This window comes from Rhipicephalus sanguineus, chromosome 4 (assembly GCF_013339695.2).
Source record: "Rhipicephalus sanguineus isolate Rsan-2018 chromosome 4, BIME_Rsan_1.4, whole genome shotgun sequence".
NCBI lineage: Eukaryota > Metazoa > Arthropoda > Arachnida > Ixodida > Ixodidae > Rhipicephalus > Rhipicephalus sanguineus.
The window spans coordinates 134,350,122-134,368,560 of record NC_051179.1 but is presented as its reverse complement, the minus strand read 5'-3'; the positions used below and the strand labels follow the sequence as shown (position 1 = coordinate 134,368,560).

The window sequence follows — 18,439 nt, the reverse complement described above, 5'->3', positions numbered from 1 at the left end:
TTTTGTGTATTTAGAGTCGACCGAGATTAGTATCTCTATGTTATATGCGGTGTTGTTGGAGTGCCTCCGTACCAAGAACATACGTTCGTCTACCTGTCTGGACATATTTTGTGTAGGAAGCCAAATACCAAGCGAAAGTGCCGCACCGGCGAAAATTACGAGCAGCTCCAAACTCGATGCCCCTCCATCGAGATCCACCAGCGCCTAAGAGGTCATGCTAAGAAGACCGCAAACAAGAAGCCTTACAACAATGTCAGCGCTTCACAAGGAATACCCGACTACGTGCTGTGACCCCCATTCGTGTACTGTCAAGGCCCGGCAACCACGACGTAGAGCATGTCCTCTGGGTATGCCTCACCCACGAATCAAGCCCAGCCACTTTTATATAAGGAACTCAAAGTGAGCTACCCAAACCACAAAACACGGAGGAAACTGCCCACTGGATACTCTAGGATCCACTCATCAGAACCATGCTGAGCGTATCGCGCCAACCTTTTGCACAACAGCCATATTTTTCCCGGCAAAAACTAGCCCTACAAGATTACCCGTCTTAGGAATACACCTTTCTTTGTTTATCAACATCTTGAAAACAGCTGGCATTACGACACGGACAACAGAAGGCAGAAGACAGACCAGACCGCTCATCTTCTTTTGTCCGTGTCGTCATTTGCGCTGTTTTCAAGATGTTCAGAAGCTATTACCAACTAGCATAGCTATCAATTCTAAACCTTTGTGTATGTGTTATCTGCCCCATAATATTGGGGAAGCCAACAAGCAAGGGCACTATGTATAAAGTAAAATACAGTGTCATTTATTGATTTACTTGGAGTGGGCGTACAGCTAAACTAACGTTTCTCACGTTTGACTTCCCGAAGAACACCGTCTGTATTCCTCTCCGAGGATTTCCGCATGCGCGTTCGATGCTTTCTCTAAAATTAGCCAATAGCGACTATTTCTTCAGGGCGAGTGTTTGAATCGTCTTGCATAAGAGACAATTCAGAATATTTAGTATGAATTGCTATTCCGACGACCGCCTTCAACAACGGCAGTTGCGTTTAGCCGCGGAAGACAAATGCCCCGATTGAGTCCACAGGTACTAAAGGTATCGCCCTAAGCCGGTACATATGGCATAATCCATCCCCAATTGGGCACTTGGCGCACAAACAAGTTGTAAATATATCGTAAAAATCGGTGACTGCAGAAGCAGAAAGAGTAGTTCAGGAATCGAGAATCACGACCTTATTGACCATTGGCTCGCGCCTTCTATGTTTCAGCCTTTGCCTGCCAAACTGGTTATCACACCTTTGTACCAGTTCAATAAACTTTGAAGAACATCAGACCTGGCGCATTTACAGCCAAAATTATAGTTCAGGTACTGCTAAAATAATGGTCTTTACCATCTTCTGTCGAGAAATAATGGCAACCTTTTATGACTGTGCAACAGGTTTTCAAGGTTGACCCCGAATATGAGTGCATTCTAACATAGATATGAACTTGCACGGTGTTAGGCTATTTAACCTTTGCTATGCCATCAATGTTCCTGATGTTTCGTGCATACTTTTCATGATTTCCTTTTTATTTGAGTTAATTCTACGATTGTGCTGCGTTCAGGGATAGGTTAACGTGAATATACGGGAAGCGAAGTTCAAAAGAAACTTAATAGAATGCTAGGCAAGTCGTTATCGAATTCGTAAACAATGAACGTGATAACTTGGAAACTGAGGCACTCAGGCGCCGCGCCATTGAAACCTAAAAACGCCGCCATATCCGCCTTTCAGATGTTGCGCAATCTGATCGAAACGCTTGTTAAGGCGCGAACACACTAGCGGGAAAACCTGCTCGTGTGGGCCTTCACTGGTCGTAGCTGGAAGCGCTGCATGAGATGCTAAACACTTCCTTTAGAAACCGGTGCCCAGATTCGTTCCCTTAACGGTCAGACGCAGTGGTAGTAGTAGTAGTACAGCTTTATTCATAAGGGTTGGGATAAGGGGTCATGAGCTCGATGGGTGGGGCCCCAAGTCCAGGGCTCCACTGGCTACTGCTGCCTGCCTGACGTGACCCAGAAGCGCAAGCTGTACCTCTGGGTCAGAGCTGGCGAGCTGGGCCTCCCATTGCTCGAAAGTATTAGATAGGTTATAGGTTGTACTGGCCTAAAAAGGCATCTAAAGTTGGTGGTCGGTTTAGGCATCCCCACGAGATGTGATATAGAGATGGCGAGCCGCCACACCACGGACAGGCGTGCCCATACAGCGTTGGGAAAATTTTGTTCAATCTTTGTAGATTGGGAAAGACCCCCGTTGTGGTAAGCACACCGGGATTTGTAACGCATATTGTAAACTGGTGTGACAAGGAACTAGCTCCCAAAGCACAATGAACTGATTGTTCTGTAGCAACTGTGCTTGGTTTGTTGAAAATTGCTCGCTGATTTGGTCGAGTGTCTTCGTTTAGAAAGTGCACATTTCAAAGGAATACCTAAAGCGTCTCATTTCTCTTTTCTCTCAATGGGTTCCAACAGGTTGGTCACTGCATGAATGGCGTATGCGTGCCTGCACAAGATCACGCACTGAACCGACAGAAGCGATCCCTGCTCCTTACGTATGGCTTATCCCGTGCTGGAAAGAGGATTAAACAACTTATAACACAAGGAAGGGGAGTTTAGTAAATGGAATAAAAGGCTGTCAAGCGCATCAATGTGGAATTGTACGAACCATAATCTAAAATGAATATTTTCGCAGCAGAGCACTACAGGTGGAAGCCACAGCAGTATAGCAAGATATATATATATGTTTGTAAGGCGTGATTGTGTTATTTGAATTTAAGTTCATATATTTTGTCTATGAGGCAGAAATGAAAATAAAGGAGCCGTCAACTGTTACATGTTACCATGAAAATTGCTCACGGCAAACCACCCTATTGGGAAAAAAAAGGCAGGGTATCTAGTGCCTGTCAGCGCACTGGAAGCGCTGTTCAATGTGTCCCAGTGACTTACAGCGCACAGGGAGGCTTTGGAACACACTGTAGAGTGTTTGCATGGCTACCCATTGCGCTTTAAAGTACTCGGAAAATTGCACAGTGTGGCCCAGTGTCTTACAACGCGCTGGGAGACACTGAAGACACTGTACAATGTCTGCCCGTGCACATGGGAGCACTAGCGCCTCATTGGAGAAAACTGGGCGCACTGGGTAGGTTTTGTATAAAATTTGGGAAGAGAGAGATAAACATTTTAATGAACCTGGAGATGAAGCTGGCTGTTCGCCTGACATGCTACTCCAGGTGCTGGGCGACGATTATGATATATGCAGTGATAAACGCATAACACATACAGCCACACAAGTTTACAAAGTTTCGTTCAGGCTCGTGGCCCGCAAGACAGTCAACAGCGCTTTCGTGGCACGTAGCGTACAGGTGCTACTTTGCCATGGACCCGGAACAAGCAAATTTGGCATTGTACAGCGAACTCTCGAGCGTATTATTTATGAAATATTTTCAAAATATTATTCTATTCTGTGTTCAACACTTATCTAGTGTATCGAACATAATTAGGCGACAGACGTACATATACGCTGACACCATAATCTATAGAGCGTGCGCACTTTCTCTGAAATGTGAGAACGAGTGCAGTGAATTTAGTTCACACAACTCCACTAAAGGAACATATCATTCGCAACGTAAAGTGGCATTAGTATTAGTCCCATAATCAGCACCAATGTACTGTAACAGCCAGTCCTTCCATATGGGCTTGCACGGCTGAAAGCCCTACGTCACCGGCAACACTCATCCGCTGTGAAGAAAGGGTTGTTAACAACGCTCAATGTCTGCGTCTTTAGCTTCTGATTTGTGGGGTCTAATAAGCAATTATGACCTCGTTTGAGTCAGTTATGATCGAAACTACAATCGAACGGTGAATAAGTTCTTCGTAATTGAATATCCACGTTCTTCATAGCGAACGATGCGCTCGTAGTACAGCTCTAACCCCAAAAATGGTCAGTTCGGCTAGAATGGTCAGTTCGGCTAGAACTACAGCTACGGATGTAGTACTGGGTACGTAATTAGGAATGACAGAAAATATGTCCAAGCGGGTGACCGAAACTGAAGTGTTCAGCGTGCAGCTAATAAGGATGAAGTTTCCAACATCGAAATGAAAAACCGCGTAACTAGTCAGTGCGAATATATAGCACATATTCATTTACTAAAATATATTTTTCTACAAAACGTTTCCGATGTACGTTCTGATCCTGGGCAGCACATAACCAATGAATGAACTACCTTTTGTTTGGTTGGATAATACACGGAGTCAGTGAAACCTGCGTTTCTAAACAAGAAATTAAAACGGGCCGCCGATAGTATTTAATACATGAAGAAAAAGGCCAAAACTCCTTACCTTTGTGTGGTGTAGCGGTAACATGGCGGTGTCGGAATGTGTGATGCGTGGGGTGGTGCGTTCGAGTCACTCGCTCTGTTACTTTGTTTTTGTGACCTTTTTGTTGCTGTGCTCATTGTTCAGCCATAATTACGACCTGCGAACGATCAAAACTCTCAAAAACAATTTAAGAGTGCGATTTTCGGCCCGTAACTAGCGTCCCAGTGTGCCGCTCGAGTGGTGTGCCATTGTGCCTGTGCCCAGCGCCACACTGGTCCAATAATCGCGTATGGCACCGGGACAGTGCCACTGCATGGTTTTTCCAATAGGGCATCGGGTAGTTTCACTCATGCTATCCTTAGAAAATATGCGTTGACCGCAATTAAAGCGAGTGCCACAACTTGTACTAGCCCAGAAAGCACATCTCCATACAGTGACTGCAATTACAGTTAACGAAATGCTCTAGTCAAGAGTTCGGCGAAAGTTAATCTGGTCCTGTAAACTGGTGAGAAAGAAGATGCGGTTGCTGACCACGTCAAGGCGAAAACAGAGACAGTGCTGGACCCGTCGGGTTCTTTGATCGCACTAAGCAGGCAATAGCCGTAAGTCACTTTTTATCCTATGACGTAATTAAGGGGTGTAGCTGGCAGGTAGATTGCCATCTGTCCGGTTGATAGAATAATTCGTCGTCTGATTAAACACCGATTTCAAAAGGAATCTTGTGGCCGAATTTTTTTCCTTGGCTATTATAGCGGCGTTATCTCAATCAATGCAATGACCGTGATTATCGGGGTGGTTGTCCAGGGGATTTGGACGCTTTCTTGTTGATGCCGACGTTCCTTTCATGTTCCTATAATCTTCTGGTGAAGTTTCGAGTTTCGCCGATTTTTCTGCGGCTACAGTCTGTGTATAATACCTTGTAGACAACACCGGGGCAGCTCTTGCTGTCTAAGCGATCTTTCACATTGACGAGCTGATTCAGTGAACAACGCGAAGGTCATACCTTTAAAAGATACGGGTTAGAGCTTCGCTGAAACCAGGAACATAGGGAACGCCGGCGCGTCTTCGGAACGACTTGCCCTCAGATGGCCTGGCATTAAGGACACGATCTTCAATATTATTTATAAATTTTTTTTTCCGGTACCCGTTCATCAATAGTTCGTGATCTATCGTCTTAAGTTCTTTACTCATTTCGCCATCACTTGAGCAAATGCGTGCTGCCCTCGTCACCAAGAAAGAAACAACGGATTGTTTATGACAAGTGAATTGAAATTTCGGTAATGTCCGGTATGCGTCGCTATCCTGTGCAGAGCAAACGAAGGGTTAGTTCCAGAACTAACCTTTTGTTAGTGGCGCCAACGAAGAACCCAGAGGCGCTGTCCCAGTGCCACACGTGATAATTGGACCAGTGTGGTGCTGGGCACTGGGAACACTGGCACACAAGTTGAGACGAGTAAAGTGTGGATGTCTTGGGCTGGCACATCTGTTCATCAAACATTTGGTAAGGCGGTATTTTTCTTTTTGTATGAGGTAAGTGACCCCTGCTGACGGCGTACCAAACAAAGCTATACTCCGTTTCACACATCAGGTGCAGCGGTGTGGAAGCTATGCAAGAAGTTGGGTTAGCAAAATGTGCAACTCTGCGCGTCTCTTGGTCGGTTTTCTTCGTTGTAAACGCTCGCACGAACCTCCCCGTTGCGTGTCGCAACGACGCGCAAGTGAAATACAAAAAAAAACTAGAACAATAAGCCGCTAAGCAATCAAGCTGTACAATTATGGCCGTGCAATGTGGTTTGTTTATTTACAAGGCACGAAACATCTTCATTTATAGTTTAGCCTAAAAACGAAGAGAAAAAATTGTGTTCTTGGCGTAAAAAATTATTGAACTATTCCTTAGGCTGGAGTCCGGCAAATAATATATTGTCACGTGGTCGTGACGTCGACGAAGACAGCAGTCGGCGTTTGCAAGATGAAACTGTCTATTTGGTCGAACTTGTGGCCGGAAAATGAGAACTAGAACTACAGCAACACACGCTGTACAATGATAGCGGCGAACAGGGCGTCGTCTGTCGATCAACTGACAAGCGGTCAAGCGCGTCGGCTTTTATACAAGCGCTATGGAACTTTCCAGCAATATCGCTGGTGGCGGCGTTATCTCTCGACAAAGCTAGAACATTCGCGTGCGGCGCGCAATCTTAACAAAACGATCTACTAAAATCGCGAAGCCTCTAGAACACTGCTTCGCAGCCAGCGTCGAGCGCCGATAACCGTCCCCGCTGGTCACTCTCGAACACAACAAAATAAAAGAAGAAGCGGGCGTGGCATTGCCCCCCTCTGAAAAAAACTTTCCGTCAACGGATCGAACCCACGACCGCTAGGTTCGCAACGACAGATGCCGGGCACGCTATCCACTGCTCCACGGTCACACACTCCAGAGGCTTTACAAACGCGCCTTTTATATTTACCCCTCTTCCGGTTGGCGGGGTGATGTTGCCCTCTGGGAGCGGCAAGGTAAAGTAATTCGTCATTTCTATGGATTCCGCGATTAGTACCTGCAACGCGTTACACGTCCGTCCCATTCGGCGTGTTTTCATTAGAAATTCAAATTTGTCGATGCCTTAACAGACCGTGAGGTGGCGACATGAGCCCAAGCGTCGTAAAAGCGTCGGCCTAGCTCATAGCATCACGCTAATCCAAGCGAAAAATCACAGCATATCCACGGGGTGAATGATGATGAGTGGGGCGAAGCTACGGAGGGAATCATCTGTAAACCGTGAAACTCTTCCGTGAAATGCGCCCAGTACATAATGTAAAGAGTGTGAAACATGGTGTATATATTAAACATCAAACTTTTATTGTACTGTTGGTTTACGTGGTCCCTTCATTATCACTTGTGATCGGTGAAATGCAAGGAAGAAGTCCGCTCCCGAGCGAAAGAGCGCCAAGAGCGACCGCATTCCCCGCTCGCCCTGTGCGAATTAAAGGCAAGGCTAGAGGGAAGACAGGACGCGCGTTCCACGACGCGAGGTCGGTAGCATGCCCAACGAAAGCCAACGGAACGCGATCGTGCAAGTGCTCCGGCTTCGCATCGCCTCATGGTTCCATTTAGCGTCCCAAAACCAAACATATTGCTCAAGGTGTGCCTTGCGTTTTTGTAGAAATAATTTCTTTATCATGTACATTAAGACGAAAAGTTGAAAGCTCACTAGAGTGTATCGCCCGCAAAGTATGTCTTTTAGTGTGATTTAACTCTCGTACGGCAGGGTCCTCGCGCCGTTGCCGGTCCACCTCGCCCGTTGACGATCGGGCGAGGTGGCTACATGCAACTACTACTACTACACTTTAAGAAAAACATCTGGCGTTCTTTCGTTCTGCTTTTACAAAACATCTGGCGTCTTTCGTTGGTTTATTTCATCAATCAACGGCGTTTTGAACAAAATTTTTATTGTTTAATCACGCACAGGAGAAATCTCACCAGGCACTACCTTGGAGGTAAACAATGGCTGCTAATGGCAATGAGAGACAGAAGAAGTCGGCTTTTAGCTAACACTTACACTTCTACTTCTACTAACGTTTCCTACTGGAACATGCCAATGGCTGCTAATGGGGAATGAGAGACAGAAGAATTCGGCTTTTAGTTAACGCGCACGCTGCGAATTTTTTATTGTTCAACAACGCACAGGAGAAATCTCCCACCGGCACCACCTTGGAGGTCAAAGCGTAAGACTTGTTACTCACTACGACGACCACGACGACTACGAGGGACGAACGGGTGCCGCCTTAAGGAGCTTCGCCCCTAAAAAATCACACCATATCCACGGAGTGAATGATGATGAGTGGGCGAAGCTGCGGAGGTTCATCGGTGAACAGTGAATCTTCCGTGAATTCTGCCCAGTACATCATCACCGACGTGAGATCGGGCGCGTTTATACTAAAGGTTCGATGAGTTATGACGACTTGCAGCTCACTTTAATTTTACATGTACGCTGTGAATTTTCAGTGTTTAGAAAACCATTGCTTTAGAAAACATCTGGCGTCTTTCGTTAAGCAGCTGGCGTCTTTTCGTTTTGCTTTAGAAACATCTGGCGTTCTTTCGTTTTGCTTTTACAAAACATCTGGCGTCTTTCGTTGGTTGATTTGATCAATCAACGGCGTTTTGAACAAAATTTTTATTGTTTAATCCCGCACAGGAGAAATCTCACCAGGCACTACCTTGGAGGTAAACAATGGCTGCTAATGGGAATGAGAGACAGCAGAAGTCGGCTTTTAGCTAACACTTACACTTCTACTTTTACTAACGTTTCCTACTGGAACATGCCAATGGCTGCTAATGGGGAATGAGAGACAGAAGAATTCGGCTTTTAGTTAACGCGCATGCTGCGGATTTTTTATTGTTCAACAACGCACAGGAAAAATCTCCCACCGGCACCACCTTGGAGGTCAAAGCGTAAGACTGGTTACGCACTACGACTACTACGACTACGACCACGAGGGACGAACGGGTGCCGCCTTAAGGAGCTTCGCCCCTAAAATTGCCCCCCTCTGGTGGTGGTGCTGCTTCCTCCATGATCCGGACGCCCCCGCGAAGCGCTGACCCAAGCCCAAGCCGCGACGAGGACGACGGCAAAGAAAGCCCGGATCGTCGAGCGAGCCGCAGGGAGAAGCGACTGCAGCCAGACTACGGGCTCCTTCTCGAAAAAACCAGGCAGCCCCAGATCCCAATATCGACCGCAGCGACGATGACCGACCCCGTACAGCCTGCGCCGATCCTTCTCCGGCAGCCCAAGGAGCCGCCAACCTTCCGAGGGTCGTCATTTGAAGACCCGGAAAGCTGGCTCGAAGCCTACGACCGAGTCGCCCATTTCGATGGCTGGACAAGCGAAGACAAGCTACGACATGCGTACTTTGCTTTGGAAAACGCCGCTCGTACCTGGTTCGAGAACCAAGAGCGAACCCTGGCAACGTGGGACACCTTTCGCGCCAGGTTCCTCGCGACATTCACGAGCGTCGTCCGGAAAGAGCGCGCTGAGGCTCTGCTCGAGACCCGCGTGCAGATGCCGAACGAAAACGTGGCGCTCTTCACGGAAGAGATGACAAGGCTGTTCCGTCATGCAGACCCTGCCATGCCCGAGGACAAGAAGGTCCGCTTTCTTATGCGAGGAGTCAAACAGGAGCTCTTCGCCGGGCTGATACGGAACCCCCCATCGACAGTTCAAGAATTCGTCTCGGAAGAAACGGCCATCGAGAAGACGCTCGAGGTGCGCACCCTACAGTACAATCGCCGCGCATTCCAAGACAGCGCAGCAGTTCATGCCCTCGGCTCCGACGACTTGCGCAAAACGATGTACTAAAATCGCGAAGCCTCTCGAACACTGCTTCGCAGCCAGCGTCGAGCGCCGATAACCGTCCCCGCTGGTCACACTCGAACACATCAAAATAAAAGAAGCGGGCGTGGCAATATGTTCGAATGGTGTTTGGAGAATACGAAGTACAAAAGAATGCTAAGCAAGGCTAGTTGGTAAGCGTTCATAGTGAACTTACAGCTCGAAAAAAAACCAGAGACAGAAGAAGAAATGCTACACAGGACAAGCGCTGACTGCCAACTACAACATTTATTGCGCATAACCCATGCTTAAAAAACATCGCTGCGTACCGCATGAACATGAGGGCACGAAAAGGTAAAACCTTATTACCCCCAAAAAAAAAAAACAGATATTGTAGTAACTATCACCGTATGCCCAGATAGTCTATCTCTTTTTGAATTAAGCTGATCGAGGCCTGCGCGACGCACACATCTGTCAGAGAGCTTATATGCGCAGCCTCCACGATTTCCCGCTGCGTCTGCCCCCTGTGGCGTTACAGAATGGCCGTGGTACCAAATAAAGGCACACAACCACAATCGCGACAATGCAGCGGTAGATGCGAGCTAGCTTGTCCTTTCGGAGAATTATTGTGCTCACGTAATCAGTAAAGTGCAGGTCAAATAAGACACGTAAACAAGCACATTTCTTACTGTACATCCGCAGTGTACGCGAACCCACTTTTGTTTGACCGTGTGTATACTGGGCAGAGGGGGCGCTGCATTAATGTGCGACTACCTGAGCACAATAATTCTCTAAAAGGCCAAGCTAGCTCGCACCTATCGCGCACCTGCCGCTGCACTGTCGCCCCCTCATGTTCACGTGGTACGCAGCGATGTTATTTAAGCATGGGTTATGCGCAATAAATTTTGTAGTTGGCAGTCAGCGCTTGTCCTGAGCAGCATTTCTTCTTGTACCTCTCGTTTTTTTTTCGCGCTGTAAATTCAGTATGAACTACGAAGTAGGCGTGTTTGGACGGATATTGAGGGCCCTACTTCCCAAGCTAGATAATCTGGAGAGAATAAAAGTCAATTAAGCGCTGCACATCGTTCTGCTATGTGGTCTAGTCTAGTCCAGCAGAGCATAGGAGCCGAACCTAGACGAAGTTAGCGTCGCCCAGTAGAGCCATAACACGCAGCCTACAAGAAGCAGCAAAATAGATTCCAGCAGCGCATGTTTTGTGGGGTCACGCATATTTACAACACTGCAAAATAAATTATAGCCGCACCCAGGGAGCCTCCGTTGAAAAGGTGGAAAGAAGGAAGAAAATTGAGCCCATCGGTGTGTTCTGCGAGCGTCTCATTTTCTTGGTATCCCGGGATATAGGTCGACGAAAGATGTGGAGCTCGCTCAGACTGCCTCATGCAATATGATTTGCTCTTCGGGTTCACTCGGACTCAAACTCAACATGTTTTCCTCAGCCGGACTCTCTGGAACTCAGACTCACTAAAACTTTTCTCCAGTGAACTCGCTCGGATTCCAGTTCACAAAAATACTACTAACTAGGACTCACTCACGCTCAAACTCACGGCTAGATCTGAATCTGAATGAGTGAGTGAGTCTGAGTGAGTCGACTCACCAGTCCGTTAGCGTATAATTAGCTTTTTCGATTGTTTTGTCAATGCACTTTAACATCCATTTGTCGTATAATCGGCGGTCTACTTGGCGCCTTTTGATCTCCTACCTTCAAATAAAGTTATCAGTGGCTACAATAAAGTAACGACGTTTTTATCGAAATAGATGACTAACACAACATAGTTTTATGGAGATGTTCTTGTAAAAATTTTGCAGGAAGTAGTTCTCGAAAGTCACACCTCTGATTAATAAATATTGAGGTGGCGTATGAGCTCTAGTGCGCTGAATTAGTTGTGAGTAGACGTAAGTAGACGTGAGTATAAACGTGAGCTGACATAAGGCTGATAGTAATTCTGAGGTTGAGTATATAAGGCCATATGTTGGCAAAAAATTGGCCGCGTATCTGCGTGCTTCGCTGCAAATGTCGTCGAAAGACGATAGTCTTCTGCCGGCCGTACTACATGAGACCTCCTCCCCTATGTTGAATCGCCGCATCCGGCCCATAGCGTCGCATTTGCAGCACGGCCCACAAAAACACTAGCATTTTCCGCGCAGCCTAACAAACACTTGGGTCTTTAGAATTATGTATTTGTTCATTTTCTAGTATTGGAGCACACAACCTAAAATACTTACGTGTTGATGTAGCGCCTCAGATATGCGTAATATTTCTTTTTTGATCGACAATGTACACAAGTATGAACGCCGCTACCAGTTCATGATGGCTGGGCGTTCAGCAAGTGGTTAAACTTTGGCCGGATGGTTGAATCGGGTGAGAGACAGACAAACAGACCAAAATTTCTGAGTTTAAGTTCCCCAAGAAAGACTATCGTCTCTAAAAATTCGGACCTCACTGAGACTCACTCAAGAAATATGCTTTGCGCTTGGGGCTCACTCGGACTGAGACTCACCAAAGTATTCCTCAACCGGACTCACTCGGATTCAGACTCACTAAAATTTTTTGCAACCGGACTGACTTAGAATCAATCTCACTAGAATATACTCACACGGAATCACTCATACTCAAACTCACTGCTTGTTCTGAGTAAGAGCGAGCCTGAGCAGCACCTCTTCTATCTTTCTGTGCTTGGACGATGGAGAGGAGCGCAATGGGAAGCGGCCGTCGCCGTCAGTGCGGCTTTGAGCCGCTAGGCGCTGCCACCGGAGTAGACCCACAGTAACGTCGTCGCTCGCGGAAACGAATGCCATGGCTGCATTCCAAGGTGCTATATGGTTCAGTTTTCGGCTCTATTCGCGTTGTTTGAAGTATATTGAAAACTTGTAAATGGGAATCATAATGCACTTGCTCTGGGCAACCAGCCCATTTGAAAGGCTTGTGTCGTTCGCAGCTACTTAATCGAGACGTTCGCGCGTCGTCTGCTAGGCCAATGCCAGAAGCGCATGCCAATGATGGGCGGAAGATCGTTTTGTCACTGTTACGTAGCTTGACTGAGAGTCGGGGTCTGAATGTCTCAAAGTGAATTTTTGAAAGCAGCATTTGCAAGGAGCTAATACTGAAAACTTCGGCCCTTAAAGTTGCCCGATGCGTGCTGCCGTCTGCTGGTGTGGCACACTACACGCAAGCCTGGATCACGGCCGAACTGAAAAGACGCACGCCCGTTCCCGCATCTTTCCAGTCCGGCCGTGCCTGGATTTCATGCGCTAAATATCACGAAATGTCACTAGACTGCTTCCCGGGATATACGTGATCACCCGTTCCCTTCGTAAAGCTTTTGAGAATTACATTTGTTGCCGCCGAGAGAAAGCAACAGCGGGTGCCAGAAAATGAGGAATTATTCCAAGTGATTCCGCCATTTCAAAGCATAAACCAGTTAAATCGTGGTGGTACCAAAAACAAACAAAAGCAGCTACACATGCCGCACGTTTCCTGCAACGTTGGCCAATGTGTGTGAACAGACGCTGTTGTTTAAGTCTTAAAGTCGTGGCGCCGACTCTCAATTAGAGCTGTGCGCCACCGCACAGCGCCGCCTGTTTTTGCTCACGCCGCTCGCGCCGCCGCCGAAGTTCCGAGAGGGATGACTCCGCCGCCGCCGCCGCCGCCGAGCTATAATTGCGGCGCGCCGCCGTTAGACTTTTCATTTATTATGAAGGGGAATGTGGACACAAAATGCAACACATCACCGGTAGAGCTCTACCCGATGTGTCCATGTAATTGACTGTCCACAGCCGCCGCTGAGTAACGGGAGCTCGGCGAGCAGCGCGACCTCTGTTTCCAGTTCTTTTTTCACTTATACGTCACGAAATTTTCACAACTCGCAACACAAGTGTGAGGAACAGAACGCGCTTCAAGCTTGAGCTATAACCCTGCAGAAAAAAATAGGAGAGAACGCCAGCTGCTTTCATCTCTGCTTTAGCCATGTTCCTCGCCAGCGCACGCGAGCTTTTACTCGCGGGTACAACATACGATGCCCGCAGCGATGTTGTCGATTTGGACCTTATACGAAACAGTACGGCGACAATGAAAAGCTGTTCGGAGTGTCCCTATTAAAGGGCCCCAAACATCCCCTGAAAATACAACCTCGAGCTTGTTATTCTTGCTTGGCGTTTCTTGCCTTAATGGTGCACTTCGTGACGCCACAGATGTGATTCACGTGACATCATTAGGGTACGCACTCTCGATTGTTCCATATACGAGGAATATCAATTGTGAATTGTCTCCCACCCTGTTTTTTTATGCAGTCGCCCACGATTTCTTCCTTGCCTCGCCTGAGTAGATATCGTGCGCAATCAACTGATTTCGCTTCATTTTGTGCGTTTCCAACTGTGCAAGCGAAATAAGAGGGTGTAGCCGACAAATGCGAAATTCTGATAGGCTGAACGCTTAGTACTTACACTGTACGCGTGGTTTATGAAGAAATATGTGGGAAGGAGATATCGCCTGTACGAAGGGTATGGCGAGAACAAAACCAATGGAAAAGGCGTCGGATTATCTGATTCTTCCAACGGTTGAACACTTCACAGCGGAGACAATGCAGCTCTCGAGAAAAAAAGCGAGCCATATTCCACTGTTTTTGTATATTTTTGATTGCGATAACAAATATATGGACACTCTGGACGGTTTTTCAACCGTCGCCATACTGTTCCGTATAAAGTCTGAATCGACAACACCGATGCGCGCATCGTATGTTGTACCCACGAGTAAAAGCTCGCGTGCGCTGGCGAGCAACATCGCTGAAGCAGAAATGAAACAAGCTGGCCTTCTCTGTCGCACGGAGGGCGCACGCGATATTATCACGCCGACTGCAAGGCCTGGTGTTAATTGCTTTTCAACCAGAAAGTAAACACCCAGGCCGTCTTTCGCTGGGCGAAGGAGCATGAAGGGAGCCCGGGGTGAGGGGAAGGGCTGCGTGGCTCTAGACGCAACTTTAAACTTTGACTAAAAGGGCACAATCGCTCTGTCGGCAGACATCAGCGAACGGCTCGTATACCCGTCTATGCGCTGTGATTTCACCGCTTCATGCTGTGTCCACTGATACGAGAAACTGCACAAAAACCGCTTCTCTCGCGGGGGCGGCCGTATTCCCATGCACCAACGTTTTGTAGTTACGCGAGATCAGACCAAAAAGAGTTAGCTGATAGCCTTAGTTCATATATAACATTACGACATGTTGCTATCGCATTCACTGATTCGCCCTTTCAGTGAAACAGATTTTTTCCAACATTCAAGGGACAAAATTCTCTCCCCACGACCCCTTGATTCTACGCTCCCCCCCCCCCCCGCACACCCTGCGCCACGCCGCCGCCGATCCGATGAACCCCGCGGCGTTAACACGCCACTGCCGGAGGTGGAAACACCGACGCGCCGCGGCCGGCGCACAGGTCTACTTTCAACTTGAGCCACTGTGATAGGCGTGAAAAATGCGGCCTATGGTCAGTTGCTTGAGCTCGTTTTTGTATTTGTCGACGGATTGTTGTAGCCTCAGTATCTGGCTTCTCAGTTATGTTTCTTTTCTCTTCCATTTGGTCTTTTCGGTAGTGAGCAAAGTAGAGGCCGAATGGCTGTCGGCCTGGACGCTTTTGTCTCATGAGGCAGCCTGCTCAGCCTTGTACACGCATGCATTACGATCCTGTACATGATGATTGTCGGTTGTTTCGCCGGTAGCGCACGTGGTGTCCATGGGCTTCGATTCTTCGGCTTCGGGACCTGATCTCAGCGCTGCACATGGAAGCGATCGCGAGGCAGCGTTGCTACTGGTACTTGCATTCGTTCACTGTCCGAACGCAGAACAGTCACATTTAGTGATACTTACCATGCTTGGTTCAGTTGTTACCTTGGGCTGCAAACGTGAAGGGTAGTCTGCAAAGACTGACGCTACTGCATCCTTCTTAAGCCGCTGCTCCTTATATTATATGGAATCTTCGAGTCGTAAATGACTACTACATATTTTAGTATAGTTTGAAGATATATTAGGAGACCAATTATCCCGCCTAATTACTGCAAGCCACCTCTGCTGGACAGCAGCGGCAGCTGGAATTTGATGGAACGACAGCCGAACAGTGGATTAGGGCCTTAGATGACTTAGATGGCTCATCTAACGCGAAAAGTTACCGTCGGCGGTGTCAACGCGAGTGGTGCAAGAAATCATCATTACGTGATGACGTCACATATAATAAAATTTTGTGACATCATCGTGACGTTACATAACGTGACATTGTCATATTATATCTTCACTTGACCTAAATGGGCCGATCACAGAGGCAGTGCATAACCAGCTGAGGTACAGAAATCTTGCAGCGCCTCCGATACTTAAGGCAGGGGCGTAGGCAAAAATTTTTTTCCGGGGGGGAGGGAGGGTACGGGCAGGCAGATGTGGTCGAGTGTTATATTGTGCTCTGTGTGACATAGCCAAAAGAATATATCGGGGGGGGGGGGGGGGGAGGGCGCGGGCCCGGTGTGCCACCCCCTGGCTACGCTACTGCCCTGAGGCTGTAAGAAAACCACGTTAGATGCAGAAATATCTCGGAGGGAGGCAGGGGATGTTCAATACATTGACTGTGACGAAAAAGAAGAAGGCTTTTGCGTTTCAGTCGTCTTAGGGGAATGCATGAGGGACCCCGTGAGATGCTTTTAGGGGCGAAGCTCCTTAAGGCGGCACCCGTTCGTCCCTCGTAGTCGTAGTCGTAGTGCGTAACCAGTCTTACGCTTTGACCTCCAAGGTGGTGCTAGTGGGAGATGTTTCCTGTGCGTTGTTGAACAATAAAAAATTCGCAGCGTGCGCGTTAACTAAAAGCCGAATTCTTCTTTCTCTCATTCCCCATTAGCAGCCATTGGCATGTTCCAGTAGAAAACGTTAGTATAAGTAGAAGTGTAAGTGTTAGCTAAAAGCCGACTTCTTCTGTCTCTCATTCCCATTAGCAGCCATTGTTTACCTCCGAGGTAGTGTCTGGTGAGATTTCTCCTGTGCGTGAATAAACAATAAAAATTTTGTTCAAAACGCCGTTCATTGATGAAATAAACCAACGAAAGACGCCAGATGTTTTGTAAAAGCAAAACGAAAGAACGCCAGATGTTTCTAATGCAAAACGAAAAGATGCCAGCTGCTTAACGAAAGACGCCAGATGTTTTCTAAAGCAATGGTTTTCTAAACAACGAAAATTCACAGCGTACATGTAAAATTAAAGTGAGCTGCAAGTCGTCATAACTCATCGAACCTATAGTATAAACGCGCCCGATCTCACGCCGGTGATGATGTACTGGGCAGAATTCACGGAATATTCACGGTTTACCGATGAACCTCCGCAGCTTCGCCCACTCATCATCATTCACTCCGTGGATATGCTGTTTTTTTTCTTCATAAATAAAGAAAAATAAAAAAACACACAATTCGCTTGATTTGTTTCCGTTCCATTAGCAGAGTGGAACACAACAGTATGACATACTAAGGCATGCGAATGACGTGGTTGCAATATTCACCACTTCTTGCGCAAACTTTTATGTCACATTTTAATAATAAATTCAGTTGGAAGTTTGCGCCCGTCCATGCCTGTTTCGACCGTTGTCTAAGAAATTTGGCGCAAGAAGTGTTGACTATGGAGTACCAACTAGCTCGAACCCACACATGATTGCAATAGCCTGAAATAGAAAATAAAACGCGAATGCTATCAAACTGAAACGCAAGTAGCGAACCGGCAGCATGGCCTGACAGACTGCTTGCGGAATACGTACAGTGGGGATGGAAAGAAACGCGAGAATGTGGCATCTACATTCCTTGCTGTTTCGCATTTATTTTTTGAAGTAGATGTAGCCTGGAAGATTACGAAAAGACGAAGTCATTCATGATACAATCAAAGACCACCTAGCATATTGTTATTGCCACCACGGTCAGAGCGGGATGAAAACCATTTTTCGCCATCTCCCTGTAACAGTGAAAGCCTGCAAGAACCACGAATGCGGCTAAACTCGGATGCAAACATAAATTCGTGAGCTTCGTAATACGCGCGGCCGTTCAGCGCCAGCCTATCGTAGTCTACTCGCCTAGCGCCACCACACGGCAGCGGCGAGCGGGCGGGGGGGGTGATTCGATAACTGCCTCTCAAGTGAGGACACCTCAACCGATACACTCACGGGGGATTGGGGAATGAAGAGACAGTGAGAGTGAAAAGAGAATGGTAAAAGAAAAAGAAAGGTAGGAGTGGAAGAAAAAAAAAGTGAGGGGGAGGGGGCAGAAGCGGAGCAGAGGCGGAGCGCGCGCTCGACGGCCCAAGGAGAGCGTTCGGCCAAGCACTGAAGTGGAGGTGCAGGCCTGAGTGAGTAGACTCATGAGCGAGTTTGCCGACCCATGTCCCTGGCAGCCGATGCCGACTACACTGAGGTGGCAAACATGGGCTCCGTCGCGCCATCTGGACAGTGACGGCATGAGTGTTGCCTGCAGAAGCTTGACTCCCGGGAAAAACAGCGCTGTTCGACTCAAGAAGACTCGCCAGCACCTCGTGGGACTGCTCGACTTCTTGGCACTTGTCAACATTGCATGATCATTTGAACCCCGGCCCATGTGTCTTTGCCGAAACTGGTTCCTTCTAACGATGGTTGTGCTCGAACAGTGGTCAGTTAAATATTGGTGGTCACTTAAAATATTAAATATCAGCTTCAAAGATATGATGCAGCCCGCTACAAAGGGGCGCGTAT

General features: G+C 47.6%; 1 protein-coding gene across 1 annotated transcript in view; it reads left to right on the top strand.

The window, feature by feature from the left end:
- Nucleotides 1-2,875, top strand: part of LOC119390722 (uncharacterized) — a 30,436-nt gene extending 27,561 nt beyond the window's left edge. Inside the window, exon 4 of the mRNA XM_037658407.1 lies at nt 2,516-2,875. Coding sequence (XP_037514335.1) covers nt 2,516-2,659 — 144 coding nt within the window. The 3' untranslated portion in view covers nt 2,660-2,875. The remainder of the gene's footprint in view (nt 1-2,515) is intronic.
- The last annotated feature ends 15,564 nt before the right edge of the window (nt 2,876-18,439 follow it).